The following is a 16495-nucleotide window of genomic DNA, read 5'->3' as shown; positions in this document are numbered from 1 at the left end:
CTAGACACTTTTTACAAAACTTTTATTTCAAGTGCGCTGTCCCTGTGTTTCAGGTGATATGCAAATAACCTCACAAGAATTGTACACAGGCACAGAACACGTAGCGGTCAAGGTATTGCCTCCTTGGCTTCCTCTGGAGTGATTTCCTGAGAGTACAGCTCTGTAAAGAGAGCAGGCAGCCAGTACTGAGGTTCTCCTGCTGCCTGCGTATCCAGCCAGGCCATTCCTTCCTTCAGCAAGTGTTCCTATACAAACAGAGTGGAAACTGTGAGTGAAACTTTAACTAAATGGCTGAGAAGCCATTCACAATAGCAGCCTGACCCCACGCTTTATTCTAGGGTAAGAGAGGGAGTAGAACTCGGGCTACAATAGTTTTTACTCAACTTGACCGGGAGAAATACGGTTCAGACATCCAGCCATGCCCGCCATACATGTTTATGTAGGATTCAGCGGGGATTAGTGAAGCCACATGAATATCTGCAGCTTCTGGGATTCTGCTTTCCTTGGCCTGTGCTCTGCCTTTGGTCTACCAGCAAGCTCAGGATCCCCCGTACATGCTGTGATAACACATCCCCAGCAAAGTGTTGGCTGTGGGAGCAGTCACTCTACACTGTCAGTGAACTCCACTGTGCACAAGAGACCTTCATACGTACCAGCACTTGCTTTGCACGTTCCGTCTCCCACTTCAGACTGGACCTGATCTCACTGACCGTTACGTAGCCCTTTTTCTGAAATGAGAGGAAAAATACTGTGTGCTTATAGTCAAGCCTGAAGTTTGTAGTTAAGAAGAGCATGGGAAGTTTTGCCTACAGGCCCGGTCTAATCAGAGTTCCCTGTCATGGAGGCGTAAGGTTCTTTAAAGGTGGTTGTATTTTAAAATCTCCTGGCTCAGTACCTCTGCCAGCTGCAGGATGACCGTGTGATCCATGTTCAGTTCAGCCGGTACCGACTGGATCAGATATGTTCCACCAACAGGGATAATCCCGAAGCCATTCCCCAAGACCTTCAGTTTCTTGATTGCACGAAGGAGATCATCCCTGAGAAGCAGAAGTCAATGCAAGGCTTTAAAGCGAGAGCCCCTCTCAAACTGCACGCTAGGTTCTGTAAATGAGGAAGACTTGGCATGCAGAAGCTGTGAGCAATAATAGCTCCTTAGAGCTTGCTGCAGTTTCAGGTAATCAACAGCTGGAAAAAAATTATAAAGCAATTTAGAATGTGTTTGCCTATCTGTGCCCCCTTCAAAAGGGCAGATGTGTGGCAGAGACACACTTGTAGCACCTGAGCTGCAAGTGCTAAGTAAGATTCAGCCCCAATTAGCGATCATGGTGAGTTGTGTCCTAAAATCTGCTTCTGTAATGTCATTAACTGTGGGTCACATCTAAGTGAATGTGGATCACATGGCTACAGGTGAAATCTGGAGTCCAGTTAACAGCAGCACCTTCAAGTGCTGCTGAGATCAGTCACCCCCTTTTCTTCCCCAAGCTCTACTTGATTCCCCCTTCCTGTAACACAGGCACTCACTGGCTGACGTCCTGAGCGAACTTTCCCCTTCCCTTCAGCACTTGCTGATGAAGTTCTTCCAGCGTTATCAGACCTAGGAGTCACCAAAAGGGGACAGGAAAACATTACTGCAGAGCAACAAAACTCCTCCAGCCAGACCAGTCAAGGGTCCTTTGTGTGCCTGCCACGGGCTCACCCCTGCCTTCCATTTTACAAGTGGCTGTTCATTGTTCCCAGTATCAAGCCTTGGGTGAGATAAGCAATGAGTCACTTCTGTTCCCAGAGCTAACAAGCAGCAGTCAGCTGCTGCCTTCTCCCACAAATGTACTGGGCTCAAATTTCAGCTGGCTTTGCTGTAGCCTGTTCCTGGTCTCAGGTTGCCCTTCTGGAGTGAAGAACATCTACTGCCTTTTCATTAGGCACTTAGCACTGGCATTCCAACTCTTTGGAATACTGCTGTGATCCTGCAGAGACAATCTTACTGCCAGACTCAAAGCAGTAACTTTGCAGTTTCATACTCCTTTAAGATTGTCATTGATCCCTGCTCCTTCCCCATGATGCTGCCAAGTTACTGGTTTGTTACCTAAACTGGGCAGAGTTGGTTGATTTCTGTACAAATCAATAAAGCTGGGTGATTACCAGCAGGGAGTACCTGTAACATGCTGTAGAAACAAAAGAAGGTTTTGGGGGGCAATGAATGCAAAACTGCCATCTCAGTATTTTGTGAAATCTACCGAAGAACATCACACTGAACGATGGCGACTCCTTTTCCACAGGGAAAGGGTATCCTCCTATTAGCCTTATTTCCTAGAAACCAGGGACAGCGGGATCCTCACCTCCATTCCTGTGTTTCAGAGCCAGGCAAACCTCAATGATCTGCACACCCAGTTCGTAGTAAAAGTCTCCAACTCCCAGCATCTCCGACCAGAATCCTTTACCGGCTGTGAAGCGAGAGAGGGGAAAGAGATCGGACCACTGGCAAAAATACCCTTCCGTAACAGTTACTGGTGCCAAGCAGGCTGCTGGCAAACCTTGCTGTGAGGACTCTCCGATCTGTTAGTGGAGAGTTTCTGTTCTGGTTGCTGTTTTCCCCCACCCTTTGAAGTAAATAACACCCAACAGTACATTACATCAATTCACAAACCCCAAGAATCAAACCAGCATCAGCTCTCCTCAAGGAAGGACAGCTTCACGGCGAGATGAATCTTTAGTCATGAACCCCAGTGCCTGTTCCTCACATGCCAAAGGATCCACTCCGATCGTGGCACACATATCCTGGAACTGGACCCGGAACTCGGGGTTTTTACGGATCTCTTGCTTGTGTTTGCTAGCAAACTCTTCTAAGTTGGTCTTAAACATGTCCAGCTGCTTAGACATCTGAAAGAGAATTACAGAGGAGTGTTTCTGTCTTAAGGCTTATTTAACGCACTTTTTCCATGAACACAGCGCCCAACAGGCACTAAGGGAGCAGAGTCCTCAGGGAACACTCAGGTGTCTGATGTCCTGCCTGTGCAGACAGCCCCCATGGTCTTAAAGGAAGGAAACAACCTAAAAATTGCTCGATGGAGTCAGAACTCTCCACACGTACACTTTTAACGCTGAATACAAACCACTATCAGTGGAGACAAGGCAAAGGGCTGTTCCGAACCAAGAGACAGGCTCAGAAGGGGGGCAGCAGGTATTCTGTGACATCGTGGCTCTCCGATGGAAAGGCAGCCTAACGGGTGCCATCGTTATCCACGCTGCTTGTGGGTAACGCTCTGGACACCGAAGCAGAGTGGGAAACCAAAACTGGGGTTTGCGGCTGGGCTCACAACCACGGTTATTCCTGCTGCCGGGCTGGGGCAGATCTCCCACCTGGGCCAGCTGGTCTTCGGCCAGGACCGTCCCTCGCTCCTTGTACTTCGCCTGCAGGAGGAAAAGGGGATGATGGAGACAGCGCTCAAGGACAGGTGAACCAGAAACCAAAACTGGACGAGGGAGATGCTCCTTACACACGGAGGGACCAGGAGGAGCCGCAGCCCTGGGCAAGCAGGGAGGCTGCCAGGGAGCTCGGGGCACGCTGGGCTCGGAGCTGGCGCCGGCTGGGATGGCCCCGCACCGAGCCTGGCACCCCCCGCCACAGGCCCGAAGGGGCCCGGTCCCCCCTCACCCGGTACCGACGGAGCTTGGCAGCTCCCCGACCCGAGAGCGGTGGGGCCTGAGCACCCCTGCGGGGCCCGGCGCACCCCCCCCCCGGGCCCGGTACCTCCTCCCGCAGGCCCGGAGGGACCCGGCACCCCCGCCCGCCCCCTCCCCATGGGGGTCGCGCCGCCCCTCACCTCCGCGAGCTTCTTCTTGGCGATGGCGCCCGCGCCCACCCCCCGCCGGTGCATCCCGGCCCCGGCCCCGCCGCGCTCCCTCTGACGTCATCTCTCCGCGACGGGCGGCGCTGACGTACGGCAGGGGGCGGGGTGGGGCCCTGTCCCGGGCACCCACGGCTGCCCCCTCCCCCCCGCCCCCCTCCCGCGTGGCGGGGACCCCTCAGAGCGCGCGGAGGGGCCGTGTGGGGGTGTATGGGGGGGGGTGTACGGGGGGGTGAGGCCCCGCCGGGCGTTGGGCCCCCCGGCGTGGGGGAGAGGCCCAGTGTGGGCGGTTGGGTCCCCTCTGTGGGACGGGTCCCCCCCCGGGGTGGGGGTGGGGGGGGTCTCCCTCACTGAAGGGTGGGGGGGTGTCAGTGTCTGCCGGGGTGGGGTGACCCCCCGGACGGAGGTAAGTCCACGGAGGGGGGGCTCCGTGGGTGTTGTGACGCGTGAGCCTTGTTTGGAAGGACGCTTTTTTAGCAATTTAGTGATATTTTATAGGCCATCCCCAAATCAAGTCTTATCCGAGTGTTACTTCAGCTTCAGACTAAACTCTTTATTGCTTGCTTTAGCAAAATAGACAATATGGACAGAACAGAGCGAGTGTAAGACATCGTCGTCCTCCTCCTCACGCGTCTTCATGGGATGAAGAGGGAGCTCCTCGGGAAGGTCCTGGGGTTACACAGCCCTAGCAACGCAGAAGGGGAGAGAAAACCGTAAATTCCTCTGGTATTGCGCTTAACCCATTTTCATTTGGTTCCTATAGGAAATGAGACATAAGTTATTGTGTTCTCGACCCTCCAGCCCCCTCTGATAACCTGCAAATGCATTCTGATGGCAAGATGCCTATCAAAATTAGTACCTAGTAGTAAGTACCTACAGGATTTGAGAAAAATCAGCAACTGGGTAGAGGAGGGAGATGCAAATAAGTGTTTCTCTGCAGGATGAGCTCAACAGTGATTTGTTTTCTCTGGCCTGCTGGTCGGCCGCTCAGTTCACATTGTCTGACCAAGCTGCGTGGAATTGTCTGTAGCACAGAGCTGCCTCTTCTTTCCAACCTACATTTATTCATGGCCAGTTCATCCCTTTTTGTTCTTGTGCCAACTTTTTCCATTAGCATAAACAGCTCTTTTCTTGCTCTTTTTTTTTTTTTTTTTGGTAGATGGTGACTTTGTTCCTCTCAGCCTTCATTTTACTCAACTGATGGGCTCACTCTTCCCTTGAGCCTCCTCAGGGGCCTCCCCTGCACCTTTGCATCCCAATTTCTTGTATTTTTCTCTGAATGCCTTTCACAGCAGTGTATGATGGACAGAAAAAGTATTTCTTATACGTGGTTTGATGAACACCTCCTTTTCTCATTAAAAAGAGGGGGAAAGGATTTACTAACCTCTCTTCTCTAGATAGTAATTTTTTGAAATTTGTCTTCCCCCCCATATCTTTGTCGTATCAGTGGTCTGAAGGCACTTTTGCAGAACCAAACTCTGGCCAGAGCTCTCAACTCTCCACTCAAATCCAGCTGAGCTGTGCCGTGTAAGCACTCGGTGGTTAAAGAAATCCTAAACTCATTGATTGAGCACTGCAGCGAGTGCCTCTGGGGACAAGGGCTGGGAAAGGCTCTGCAGGGATGCTTGTAACGACAGGACTAGGTACAACAACCACTCACATTGGTTTGCAGAGATCAGTCGACATCAGCCATGTCAGAAACTCCTGGTTCAAAACATCCTTCAAACCTTCTGAACCTTCCGGAGAAGTAAAACTGCAAGAAACGTGCCACGCCATAAAGACAGAGGAGAAGCGACAACCCAGACGCGCTGTGTGACAGCCTCGTGTCCCGCTCCCCTCTAGCTCGCAGGGATATTTTATTTTCCTTGTCTTCTAATAACTAAGTCGGATAAACCCACAAAAAGCTTTAAGCTCATTTTGTTTGTGTGCTCCTTGCACACAGCAGTGCCTTGATCTTGGCATGTGAACATGTCTGTCAGGCTTGGGGGACAAGAAGGAACAGTCCAGCGACCCCCCCTGCACCCCACCGCCTCCGAGACCCAGCAGGCATCAAAACGGCGGCAGAGCGTGGGTGAAGCAGCACCTACGCTCCAAACTCACAAAGGAAAGTCTTTGTTTCCAAGAAGGAAAGTCGCGGTTTTTATTTGCAATTAAGGAGATTAAGGGAGACACTAGAAAACATTTTTTTTTTTTAAAAAATGAAGTTAATCAAGCTGATTAATCTCTAGCATCAAAGGGTTCCCTTCCCCCTCCGCCCCCCGAACAGGTTAGACAAACATCTGTCAGGAACAGTTTAGGGTGCGTTGATCCTGCCTTGGAGCAGAGGTCAGACTAAATGACCTCCTGAGATCCCTCAAAGCCCTCGCTTCTTTGATTTTGTATTTTCCCTATGACTAGCAATTCTCGGTGTCTGATTTTCTGAGTGCTTGGCCTGAGACACCTCTGTGAACCATAACTCTGCTCATTTCCCCCACCCTGGGTCATCCCCTGCTCCCTGCTTTCTAAAGCAGTTTTCATGCAAAGGCTGTAAAAGACAACAAATTCCCCCAGATTCTTGTTCTGGGTGACTGTCCCATGACTCCCTGTAGTTAGAAATTCCATTTTTTTTGCCAGAAGACTCTAGGATTGTGCCTGAAGGATGTGGGCTGTGTGCGGTAAGTGCTTTTTTTCCTTCGTGCCACCATTTTAGGACTAAGCAGCAGCAACCTGTTAGGTTTTATAAAATCCCCTTCGTGTTAAAGAAAGGAAATATATCCCTCAGTCATTTGTCGGCGTTATTTTTGTAAATATAGAAAGTGCTTGAGAACAGATTTTTCTTTGGACTCGTGTGTCTAATTTGCTTTTTGAACATTTGTGACATAAGCTGAGATTGGGGGAGGTGAAACAGGCTATTGACAGGCTGTGGATATGCTGACACAGCACAAAGCCGCGCGGCGCCGAGATGCGCGAGTGTGTTCTCCGCCAGATGGTTTGGGAAACGAAGGCACGAGCTGCGGCGGCAGAGCCTTCCATATGGACTCGGTTACCTTGCCCAGAGGTACCTGTTCCGAGCGAGCTCGTATTGCCATCGTTACCCTCATCATGATGATTTTAAGATGATTACATCTTAAAAAAACCCCCATATATCTATATATCTATATATCTGTCTGAGCGTCCCTGGTAAGGGGCAGAGATCAGAAACAAACTGGGAAATCCCTGGGTCAGGCGAGCATCTCCTGCATGGTTTTACATTTAGGTGGCTTTCAGGCTTTTCATAATTTGAGGAAAGAACTGTTCTGTTTCTTCTTTTTAAAAAATGGACTGGTCAACGTGCTGAGAGTGCGAATGAGTGGGATGTTTTTTCCCCCCCTTGGGTGGGCTGATTGGATTAAATCAAACCGTTTTGCAGAAGTGGATCAATTTAGTGTCATTTTTGCTGGCGAGCTTTCTTTTGAGAGGGTTTTGATTAGGTCAAAGCACTTCATTTTGACTTCTCCGTTGCAGTGATGTTGGGGTGTTAGAGGAGCGGATGCGCTTCAGCCCTGTCAAAAGTCCATGCTTTGACCTTATCGAAGCGCTGGGTTTTGATGAGTCTGTGCTGACATTTGCAAAACCAAAAAAAGACCCCAAATTTTTGAAATTTGTATTTTGTGGGAAATTTCAAAATTAGAGAGGCTTTTTTTGTCTTTGTTCTTTTCCTCACTCATGAGTCAGAATTGCAAAATGTGAAATTTCCCTTTGAAATTAAAATCCCCTCGTTTTCCTAGCTGAAGCCGTTACCATAGATTCCTGCCCAAAAATACTCCTTCAAAAATTAAACGCTCGGGGACCTCATCGCTCCCTGCGACCGGACTTTCTATTCCCCCGGCTCACCTCTGGTTTTTCTTGGCTTTCAGAAGCCAGGCGAAGAAGTCTTTGGCTTCCTGGGTGTCCACGTCCGATCTTTGGCCGTTGGCAACCGATACTTGGGACTCAGCTTCCCTCTTGTATGGCTCGATGATGTTGCTGGAAGGTGAAATGGGAAGCTATCAGCGCGAGATGCCACAAGAGGGTGCCAAAATGCTGCTTTTCCACAAAATCCAGCTCCCACCCCATCTACCAGCAGCCAGAGAAGGCGGCGGTCCTGGGACAGGGGGAGGGCTGGTTGTGTTCTGTGCCGACAGACCAGAAACATTTCTAGGACTTAGAAAAAGAAAAGAAGAAAAAAAAGAAAGAAGAAAAAAAAGAAAGAAGAAAAAAGAAAAAAAAAAAAAAGAAAACGAACTCCCTAGAGAATCACGGCTGCAGTCCAAGAAAAATATCCTGGGCTCGACGTTCTGTAGCCATCAGTTGGCTGACGACAGCTGTAAGTTTGGATCGTAGGAGCATTGAAAGTCTGCACACTTACTCGCTTTTCTTCTCCCGTCTGGCTAGCAACCATTCCACAAAGTTCTTCTTCAGCATGTGATCCATCGCGCGGCTGTAATCGCTTGCCAGGGTGGCCTCGGAGTAGCGTCTTTGCACTGGTCTGGCACTGGGAGTCCTAATACTTACGCTGGGGTGAGAGCACAGAGACAGAGTGAGTCCTGCCCCGACCGGGAGCGCACGCTACGCCGAGTTTTGCTTGGCTTGCACGCGGTGGCCCACGCGGTCCCTACAAGTCGGTGAGGTTTTGCGATCCCTTTTAATCTCCTTTAGTCCGTTCCTGCGCTGTAACCCCAGGAGGTGGCCGGAGAAGGGGCTGCCACCCTCCTCACCCTTTCTGCTGGCTGCTAGGACGGCTGCGGCTCGGATCGGAGAGCTCGGGAGGAGATGAGCTCAGGACAGTTGCTGGTAGCCTGCAGTCAGTGTGGTTTTCCCTGCCGTAGCCCGATTCACACGGGCTTTGGCTCCGAGCTAAGGCACCAAGTGTGCTCGGGCTCCCTCCTCCAGCGAGCTGCACACCTAGGGCCAAGGAAACCTGGTCCTCTGTCCTCGAGAGGTTCAGGGGTGGATGGTGGGAGACAAGGGCTGACCTCGAGACCAGTGCTGGTCTGACAGTGTCGACATAGCCGGTGGCTACCTAAGTTAGCAGAGGATTTCAAGGCTGATCCTTTTTTAGTACTATTGTCTGGGACTGCAGCAGCTCCTGCTGCTCTAATGAGGATTCTTCTGGATCTTCTCGGGTGGTAGTCGGAAATTTTGTAGCAGGATTTGGAGAAAGAGAGGGAAAGTCTGTATTATATACCTGCTTTATGTAACTGGTCATGTCTTCAGGAGCTTCCAAATACTGGATGCCCTCTAGCCTCATTCATGTGAGATAATTACATCTTGTTTCTAGTTCTCAGCCAACCTTCTCTTCCTGGTTGACTTCCAGCTTGTTCCTCCTAACCCACAGCCATGAAGTTTGTAGGGAAAACTTGGGAGTTCCTGGCTCTGGCTCAAAGGCTCAGGTTTTTAGTTTGCTATCTATCTCCCTTATCGTTTGCTCATCTCTGTACGCTTGGCTGTCTCTGTTATCTGAGATCTACCGCAGGACTCATGTTCTCACCCACTTACCAGGATGCCAATGGAAAGAGTCCATTTGCCTCCAGTGGGGAGCTGGAAAAGGCTCAAAGCACACTGCGAGCTTTCCAAAACACTTACCCCGAGACGTTCTCCTCCATCAAAACAAAGCCCAGAGAAGCGAGGAGCAGAGAGAGAACTTTGAAAGACATCATTTTCTTGGCTGGTTTCTCTGTTCAAAAGCAGAGGACAATCCGGATGTCCGGCCCCTGTAACACACGGGACACGTAAGCAACGGGACAGCGAAGCCGGGGGGATGTGCGGTGGTTGGGCACGTGCCTGTGCTCGTAAACGTGCTTCTTCGGTCCTTGTGCTCGGAGCAGCCTTCGTCCCACAAAGCCCTCCTCTGCCGTTCCCCGCTAAATTACTTTTTCAATGCCAACGCTCTTTCCCACCGTGGTGTCTTTTAATGTTGGTTCCCTATACTTTTATTGTCACCGTCAAATTCATTGTGGGTCGCGCGTTCCGGGAGGCAAGGGCTTTGTCTTCCTCCGTGTTTACAAGCTGACCCTGTGGGTACCTCATTGTGCTTTAAGGGGCGATTCAATCTCGAGTATGTGACCGGGAACGTACGTTGGATCGGGCAATTCAGTAGCGATGGCGTCCTGCTTATCCCGCACCGCGGTTCTGCAGGGTTTGGGAGCCTGATCTAATTTCTGGGGGGTTTTCTGTTGGGATGGATGATGCCTTACATAGGGACTGGAGCCAGAGCCAGGGAATATCAATTATGAAAAATATCCCACGGACAGTGACAGGATCGGATTCCTGGATTTATTGGTTTCAAGCTGTTCCTAGTCCTCACGTCCACAGTTCGGCTCAATGGCCCTTGGACATTTGAGCTCTTTTAATTACTATTCCAGCTCTGCAAACTCCGTACAAAAATGGTTTTGATCGTGGCTCACAGATATGTTTTGTTGTCCCTCACCTCACTCTTTGTTACAGCGGTTTCTGGAAACCTCGTTGCAATGGAGAGCTGCTGCTAACAGGAATAATACAGTAACAAAAAGAGAAGGTCTAGATCAGGACACAAGCATCCCATCCCTCAAAAATGGATTCATACATTGATTGGACTTTACTCCTCTAAGTAGTTACTTGTACTCTTACAACAGCCCGAGTATTGTTGTGGAGAGTCGTTTGTCGTTGAGGCATTTTTTTGTTTCTGGAAAATTGTGACATCTTTTACAAATGTTTTCAGCCCTTCCTATTAAGTGAGAAAACTACTAAATGTGTTACGTTATCTCAGATACATCAAGTTCTGAGGAATGCTCTTAAAAGCAAAGGTGTGATACTCTGAACGCTGGCAAAATCCCTAAACCACTTTGAGCTAAAGCAATAAAAGACAAATGGTTACAGAGTTAAGTTCCATTATAGAAAAAGCTGAGGAATATTTTAAATGAGAACAGAAAAAAGTGATTAAATAACTGAGGTTTTCCTTCTTTTTTGTTTTTCATTTCATATATCGGCGATCTAACTGTGGGTACGATGGTGGATCTGAAAGTAACTAAGTTGTGCAAGAATATTGTTCGGCTTCGGGTAATTAGTTATGACGCTAGGAGAGGAAGTGCATCGTAGCCTTAATTTTAAGGAAGAGCAGTACTCCTCCTCTGCAGAATTTACCCAAACAGGGAGGAAAAGCAGTCCACATTTTCAGAGACTCTTGAAAAAACCGTTTTGGAGCTCATACAAGCCCCCTTTGCCTGTGCGACACTGAGCTGGAGCAGCCAAGCTCTGCTAGCCCCGGCTGGCACGGACTTTGCTGCGACTCCTGCGCTGGTTTGATCCAACGGTTTGACTCCTTCGGAAAAGGAGGAGCAACTGGTGGGATCTCTGTCTTCCAGTCCCCTGGGCAATACTATCTGCTTTGGGAGAAGCGTTATTCCCGTTTCATCCAGAGCTGGGAGGTCCCCGAAAGCAGCTAAGAGCCGGTTTCTCCCCATTTCCCTATGCAGCACACGTTCAGAGGTGCAGATCCCAACCTGACACTCGCCGTGTGCTGAACCCTCCTCCGAGATAACGGCCGTTCCCGTTCCCGCCCCACACGTACGCTGCCGCAGGTCTTCCTGCCAACGCTACCGAGCGAACGGCCGGTCCGTACCACTTTGGGAAAAACTCAGCCAAAACTACGGGCTGTGCCTGCGCTGCCACGGCTACTGCCTGGCGCTCGCAATCACCGCTCGCTCCCACTGTTATCGTAGGAAAAAAAAGTATATATTAAAAAAAAAAAAAGGTTGAAAAGAAAGACTGATAGAGAAATTCTTACCTTTCTGCTTCTCTGAAGCTGCCCAGAGGATTTCAGCCCGTTCTGGTGCTCCGAGGAGACCCTGCAGAGCTTTTATAGACGTTAGCTGGGCAGGACCAAACCCACTTCCATGAGGTAAACAGGAAATCACGCACCTAATCAAAGCAATTCAAACCCACTTAGAGCTGCTTCATTAGGTCCATTGACCTGCAGAGCAGGAAAATAACCTTTTAAAATATGTTTACGTTAATGGCAATTAAACATTACTATATCACAAAATCAAGAATGAACGTGGATTACGGACGTAATACATATGGCATCGGTCTAAACCTTAATTCTGCGTAGTACCTCCTTCCATGGTAAAAATTTCTTTAATTTCCATCTTTTCTTTTACCAAGTGTAAGCTACCTTAGGGAGATCCAACCTCCTCCTCCTCTTTCTTACCGGAGGAATAACTTTGCTAAAATCGATAGCTCCCATCATTGTTATTTTTGTCACCATCAAGCCAGGGCATCCCAACGGTGGTCTGCAACCCCCAAATACTGAAAACAGTATCTGTCCCCAAAAATGTGCACTCTAAGAGGAAAAAAAAAAACCAACCCCGAGATGGAGAGTGGCAGACAGGAAACTAGTGGGAAACGGGGAGGCAGCGCTGGCTAACGAGGTGGAGGGTGGTGGCACAGCAGCCGCCTACGTGGGGTGCGGGAGAGCAGCTGGGTTAGCCTGGAGCTGAGCACCCATTCGGGCTGTTCCTGCCCGGGGAGTGCTGGAGCGTTTCCCTGTGGCTCTGCAGCTGCTGGGGACGTGGGTCAGTGAGGCCACCACCTCACCCTGCCCCTGCACAGCTGGATCTAGGAGAGCAGATGTTCTGCAGATGTTAACGGTGCCATCAGAATACAAGGGGTAAATCTACTTCCCATCGGCTCTGCTGTGACGACGTGCCTGGCAGGATGTGCTGCCCGGTGTCTGCCCTGCCCTGCTTCCCCTCTGGGAGAACATCGTGACGTGCAAATCCTCTTCAGGGACCGCTACCAGGTGCGTACCTGCTGCTCTAGACCCCCGTCACACCCAGCTTCAGTCTGTTGAAGGAGCAGAGCAGGATTATGTTTGCGCCAGCCTAAGCCCCGAGCTGAGCTCTGCTCCCGCCATCACCGAAGTGAAGCGGCGCCCGTGGCTGCGCTGGCTTGCAGAGCTCGGTTCCCCCGAGCAGCCTGCACTTTTGCAGGAGGTTATCCAAGTTACAACCTTCCCCTCAGGTCTGCCAGCACCGGATTTGTTGTTGTTGTTTTCATGGAGTTCAGCAGCGCTGCTCGGAGCAGTTACCCCGCACACCTGGATGTAGGAGGGATGTGTGTGTAAGCGCGCATCCTCCCGGGTTCGTGCTGGCTCAGCCACGTCAGGGTTTGTGTGGGAAAGAAGTAGGATTTCTGGTTGACAGGGCTGAGCAAGAAGCAGCCCTTAGTGGAAGTGCAGTAATAATGGCCAAATTGAATCGTCGGTGGTTTCGGCGTGGGAGAGGGTTTCGCCGTGCCGGTACGGTGCCCCCAGCGTATCTTGTCCCGAGCACGCGCAGAAATGCAGCGTGATGAGGTACGTGTCTCCGTGTAAAAGCTATCCCTTGCACAGTTCCTTTCTATAAAAAGTGCTTTTCCTGCTCTCGTGAGAAGTGCTGCTGGGACAGAGCGTCCGACGCAGGCTGGGTTCAACCGCTCTCCGTATTCCCGCACCAGGAGACCGCGGGGCGCAGCACGGATCGCATCCAGCCTGCCCCGGCGCGGGCAGACGCGAGCTCTCGCTGCTCTGTAGTTATACAACTCCCCGGCGCAACCAGCCTCTCCAGCAAAAAGCGTTGCCTCTATATTGCGTTAAGATAAAGGCTCAGAAGGACGTTTGTTAGGGTAGATTAAGAGTTGGGTGCTTTTAGGGAGTAATTACTACTTTCACAGCAACTACTTATCACGTGGCTCGGTCCTTTAACTAGCAGCGCACAAGCGTGCCAGGGTCTCCGAAAGCTTTTCACCCACGCAGGAGCGTCGTGCCTGCTGTAATAAATGATGCACTATAACAGTTACAAGTCACCAATTTACACTCCTAGCGCAGTTGCTTATCAATAAAATGGAATAGTTTATCCCGGTGTCTTTATTATATGTATTCTGGGTACTTCACTCCCAGCCAACTCCGATATCTTGTTTCTCCAAAGTGTAAGCTATTTGTTTTCCTCTCATTAAGTGCCTCTGTAGGATATAAAGTTAATAGAGTGAAATAAATATCCAGCAACATTAAATGTTGACCCAGGGTTATTTCAGGGCATCTGCTCGTGATGCAGTTCAGACAGCACCTCTCTAAAACTTCTCACAGTCTTTCAGACAAAAAAAACCCAAACCCATTTATGGAGAAGTTATTTCCAGAGACAGGTGGGCACTGTCTGCATGTCATTCCGTCTGTGTGATACCCACCGATCGATGCTTAAAATGCTGAACCTCTGCGTGCCGGACCAGGTCTGGGACGTGCAGAGCGAAGGGCCACGTACCCACATCCGCTGTCTCCAGCGTAACAGGGGCTGATCCACGACGCAAACCTCGCTCTTCTTTAGCTTCAGCCCATCGCAGCCAGAGCAGCGCTACCCTCGTAGCGTTATCCGTGGTCTGCTGCCTTCTCTGATAGCACAAGTCGTTTCACGAGCTTTGGTTGGGTCCCAGCTTGGGACAGAGGATGCTTTAGCTTAAAGTTTCACCCAGCCACGACGTTCGTCTCCCTGCAAATTAAATAGGAGAGCTGGGGCTGCCCTGCTTCGTCCTGCCCTGCCAGGCAGCGCTTAGCGAGCGAGCTCTGCTCTTCTCCGCAGCAGACCTGACTCGAGGAGTTGGTGTTTCAGGAATTCGGGAATGTGTTGGGAAGATCGCAGCTGCGTTACTGAAACGGTCCTTCTGCTCTGCTTTGAGGCACCGAAACATCTCAAGGGCAACTTTGATTACAAAGCCTTTCAAGTATTAGATGTCCCTGTAATCATGGAAAATAGGGCTTGAAGTGACCTTAAGAGGTCATCCATTCCTTCCCCTGCTCCCCGAGAGCCTCAGCTCCGCTTAAATCACTCCGAATGGACGAGTCTGATCCGTTCCCAAAAGTTTTCAGAAATGAAAATGCTGCAGACTTCCCAAGACGTTTCTCAGTGTTTAGCTCTAGCATCTCACCTTCCATGGCACAGTTCACACCTCGCTCCTGTTCCCAGGGGAGGTGGTGAGTAAGATTTTCCCTTTCTCTCAGGAGCAGCGCTCCTCGGTTGCTGTTTTGCTTCTCAGGGCACCTCAGCTCTGCCAGACACAGATTTCAGGTGTTGCACGTCCCAGGTGGAAATAACGCTTTCTGCTCCGTTTGTGTGTGCAATATTACGCTGATCTGAGATTCCTAATTGTGTCTGGCTACAATCGATCAGTATTAGCACTTGCTCTGCTCCTCAAATCCCAGGGAGAGAGGAAGGAGGGATTTTTAAGTTTTTTATCCCCATCCTCTCCCTGAAATCCCAGGCACTGGAGTATCATTCAAACTCCGGTCCTGATTCAGGACCGATTCTGCTCTTAACTCAGCTTTGCTGCTGTCAGAGGCACAGAGGCTCAAAGCTTTTCTTGGGAGCTCGTCTCTCCCTAAAACACCAGCAACGTCTCGCAGAGGAGGTGACTCCTCCGTGCTTTATTCTCCCTCATCCTGTTACACCTTTGCAGAGCACAAGTCCTGAATATGAGCTGCTTTCCCCCAAGCCCCGACCCCACAGCCCGTGGCCGGCTCTCCCCTCCCTTCCCGGGGCTGCCTGGGGTCCTGCTGCCCACTCACAGCCTCGGCTACGGCATCTCCTGTATCTCCTACGGCGTCTCCCATATCTCCTACGGCATCTCTCGTATCTCCTACAGCATCTCCCATATCTCCTACGGCATCTCTCGTATCTCCTACAGCATCTCCCATATCTCTTACAGCATCTCCTGTATCTCCTGTAGCATCTCCCGTATCTCCTATGGCATCTCTCGTATCTCCTACGGCGTCTCCCATATCTCCTGCGGCATCTCCCGTGCCTGGCACAGCAAAGGCTGGTGCTGTCAGGAGGGGAAGCCGCACACCCGAGCCCAGGTGCCAGGACTCTGCCAGGAGGCTCAGCCTTAGCGAACCACGGAGAGAGCGGCTTTGGCTCCAGCTGACGGCAGCGAGGGTTTGCCCGGCTCCTCGTGCCAGCCCTCGCGCTCACGCTGAGCTGCGCTGGGGACACGAGTGACGGGCTGGATGGATTTCCAGGGCATCTCTGGGGCGAGGAATGCTGCTTCATCCCCTCCTCTGGGTTCAGACCTGTCTCCCCCTCCGGTGCTCGTGGGAATGGAGCAGGTTTTTTCACAATGGCAAAATACCAGATATGGTTTTAGATGCCAGTACTCCCTTTTAACTGCAAACAAACCCTAGGGCCTTTTAAGGCTCCAGCGGTCGTTCTTGACGAGTTCAGCTCACAGGGGTGGCTGTCTCAGAGCTTTCCTGATTGCCGGTTCTTTGTTTTTTTAGGAAAAAAACCCACAACAACTAAAAAATGGGAACCACAAAACATGGAGAGTATGGACTTCTCCTTGTTGCATGCTCTGCTCATTTCTTTTTTTCTTAAATTCTTGTCATACCCCCCAGGAGCAGGGACCTACAGGACAGTAACTGCCGTAACAGAAAGCAGCACCTGTACCGTCTGCGCGGGGCAGATTTATTTGGACCACCGAGCCGCATATAAAAATCTCACAACTGCAACTTTTACCTCTGCGCAGCGAGCGCTGTCACGGCTTCCGGAGGCTGGCGAGATGATCCGGACTCGCTTTAGCATCAAAACTACCTGCACTTTACCTTGTTAGCGCTTTACCTTGTGGCGGTGATCTTCACGTGAGAGCCA

At 50.6% G+C, this 16495-nt stretch overlaps 2 protein-coding genes across 3 annotated transcripts; both read right to left on the bottom strand.

Moving 5' to 3' along the window:
- Positions 1-5: 5 nt before the first annotated feature.
- On the bottom strand, positions 6-3918 carry SNF8 (SNF8 subunit of ESCRT-II). Of its 2 annotated transcripts, XM_054801730.1 has the most exons (8): positions 3822-3918; positions 3358-3408; positions 2739-2877; positions 2337-2441; positions 1522-1594; positions 896-1037; positions 654-728; positions 6-245 (listed from the first exon to the last, which is right to left on the bottom strand). In XM_054801730.1, the coding sequence occupies exons 1-8, from the start codon at positions 3873-3875 to the stop codon at positions 108-110; spliced, it is 777 nt and encodes a 258-aa protein (XP_054657705.1). In that variant the 5' UTR covers positions 3876-3918; the 3' UTR covers positions 6-107. The 2 variants fall into 2 exon arrangements, with proteins under 2 accessions (XP_054657705.1, XP_054657706.1); XM_054801731.1 differs by lacking the exons at positions 3358-3408; positions 3822-3918 and having other exon boundaries at positions 2645-2782.
- A 68-nt stretch (positions 3919-3986) lies between these two features.
- Positions 3987-14336, bottom strand: GIP (gastric inhibitory polypeptide). The gene is made up of 7 exons (XM_054801974.1): positions 14043-14336; positions 11608-11741; positions 9429-9556; positions 8212-8358; positions 7698-7829; positions 5506-5598; positions 3987-4530 (listed from the first exon to the last, which is right to left on the bottom strand). Exons 3-7 carry the CDS (start codon positions 9500-9502, stop codon positions 4521-4523), a joined length of 456 nt encoding a protein of 151 aa, XP_054657949.1. The 5' UTR covers positions 9503-9556; positions 11608-11741; positions 14043-14336; the 3' UTR covers positions 3987-4520.
- Positions 14337-16495: the final 2159 nt, after the last annotated feature.

The sequence above is a fragment of the Grus americana genome, chromosome 22, assembly GCF_028858705.1.
Source record: "Grus americana isolate bGruAme1 chromosome 22, bGruAme1.mat, whole genome shotgun sequence".
Taxonomy (NCBI): domain Eukaryota; kingdom Metazoa; phylum Chordata; class Aves; order Gruiformes; family Gruidae; genus Grus; species Grus americana.
Note: the sequence above shows the minus strand (reverse complement) of the source record. Positions and strands in the feature narration are given on the sequence as shown.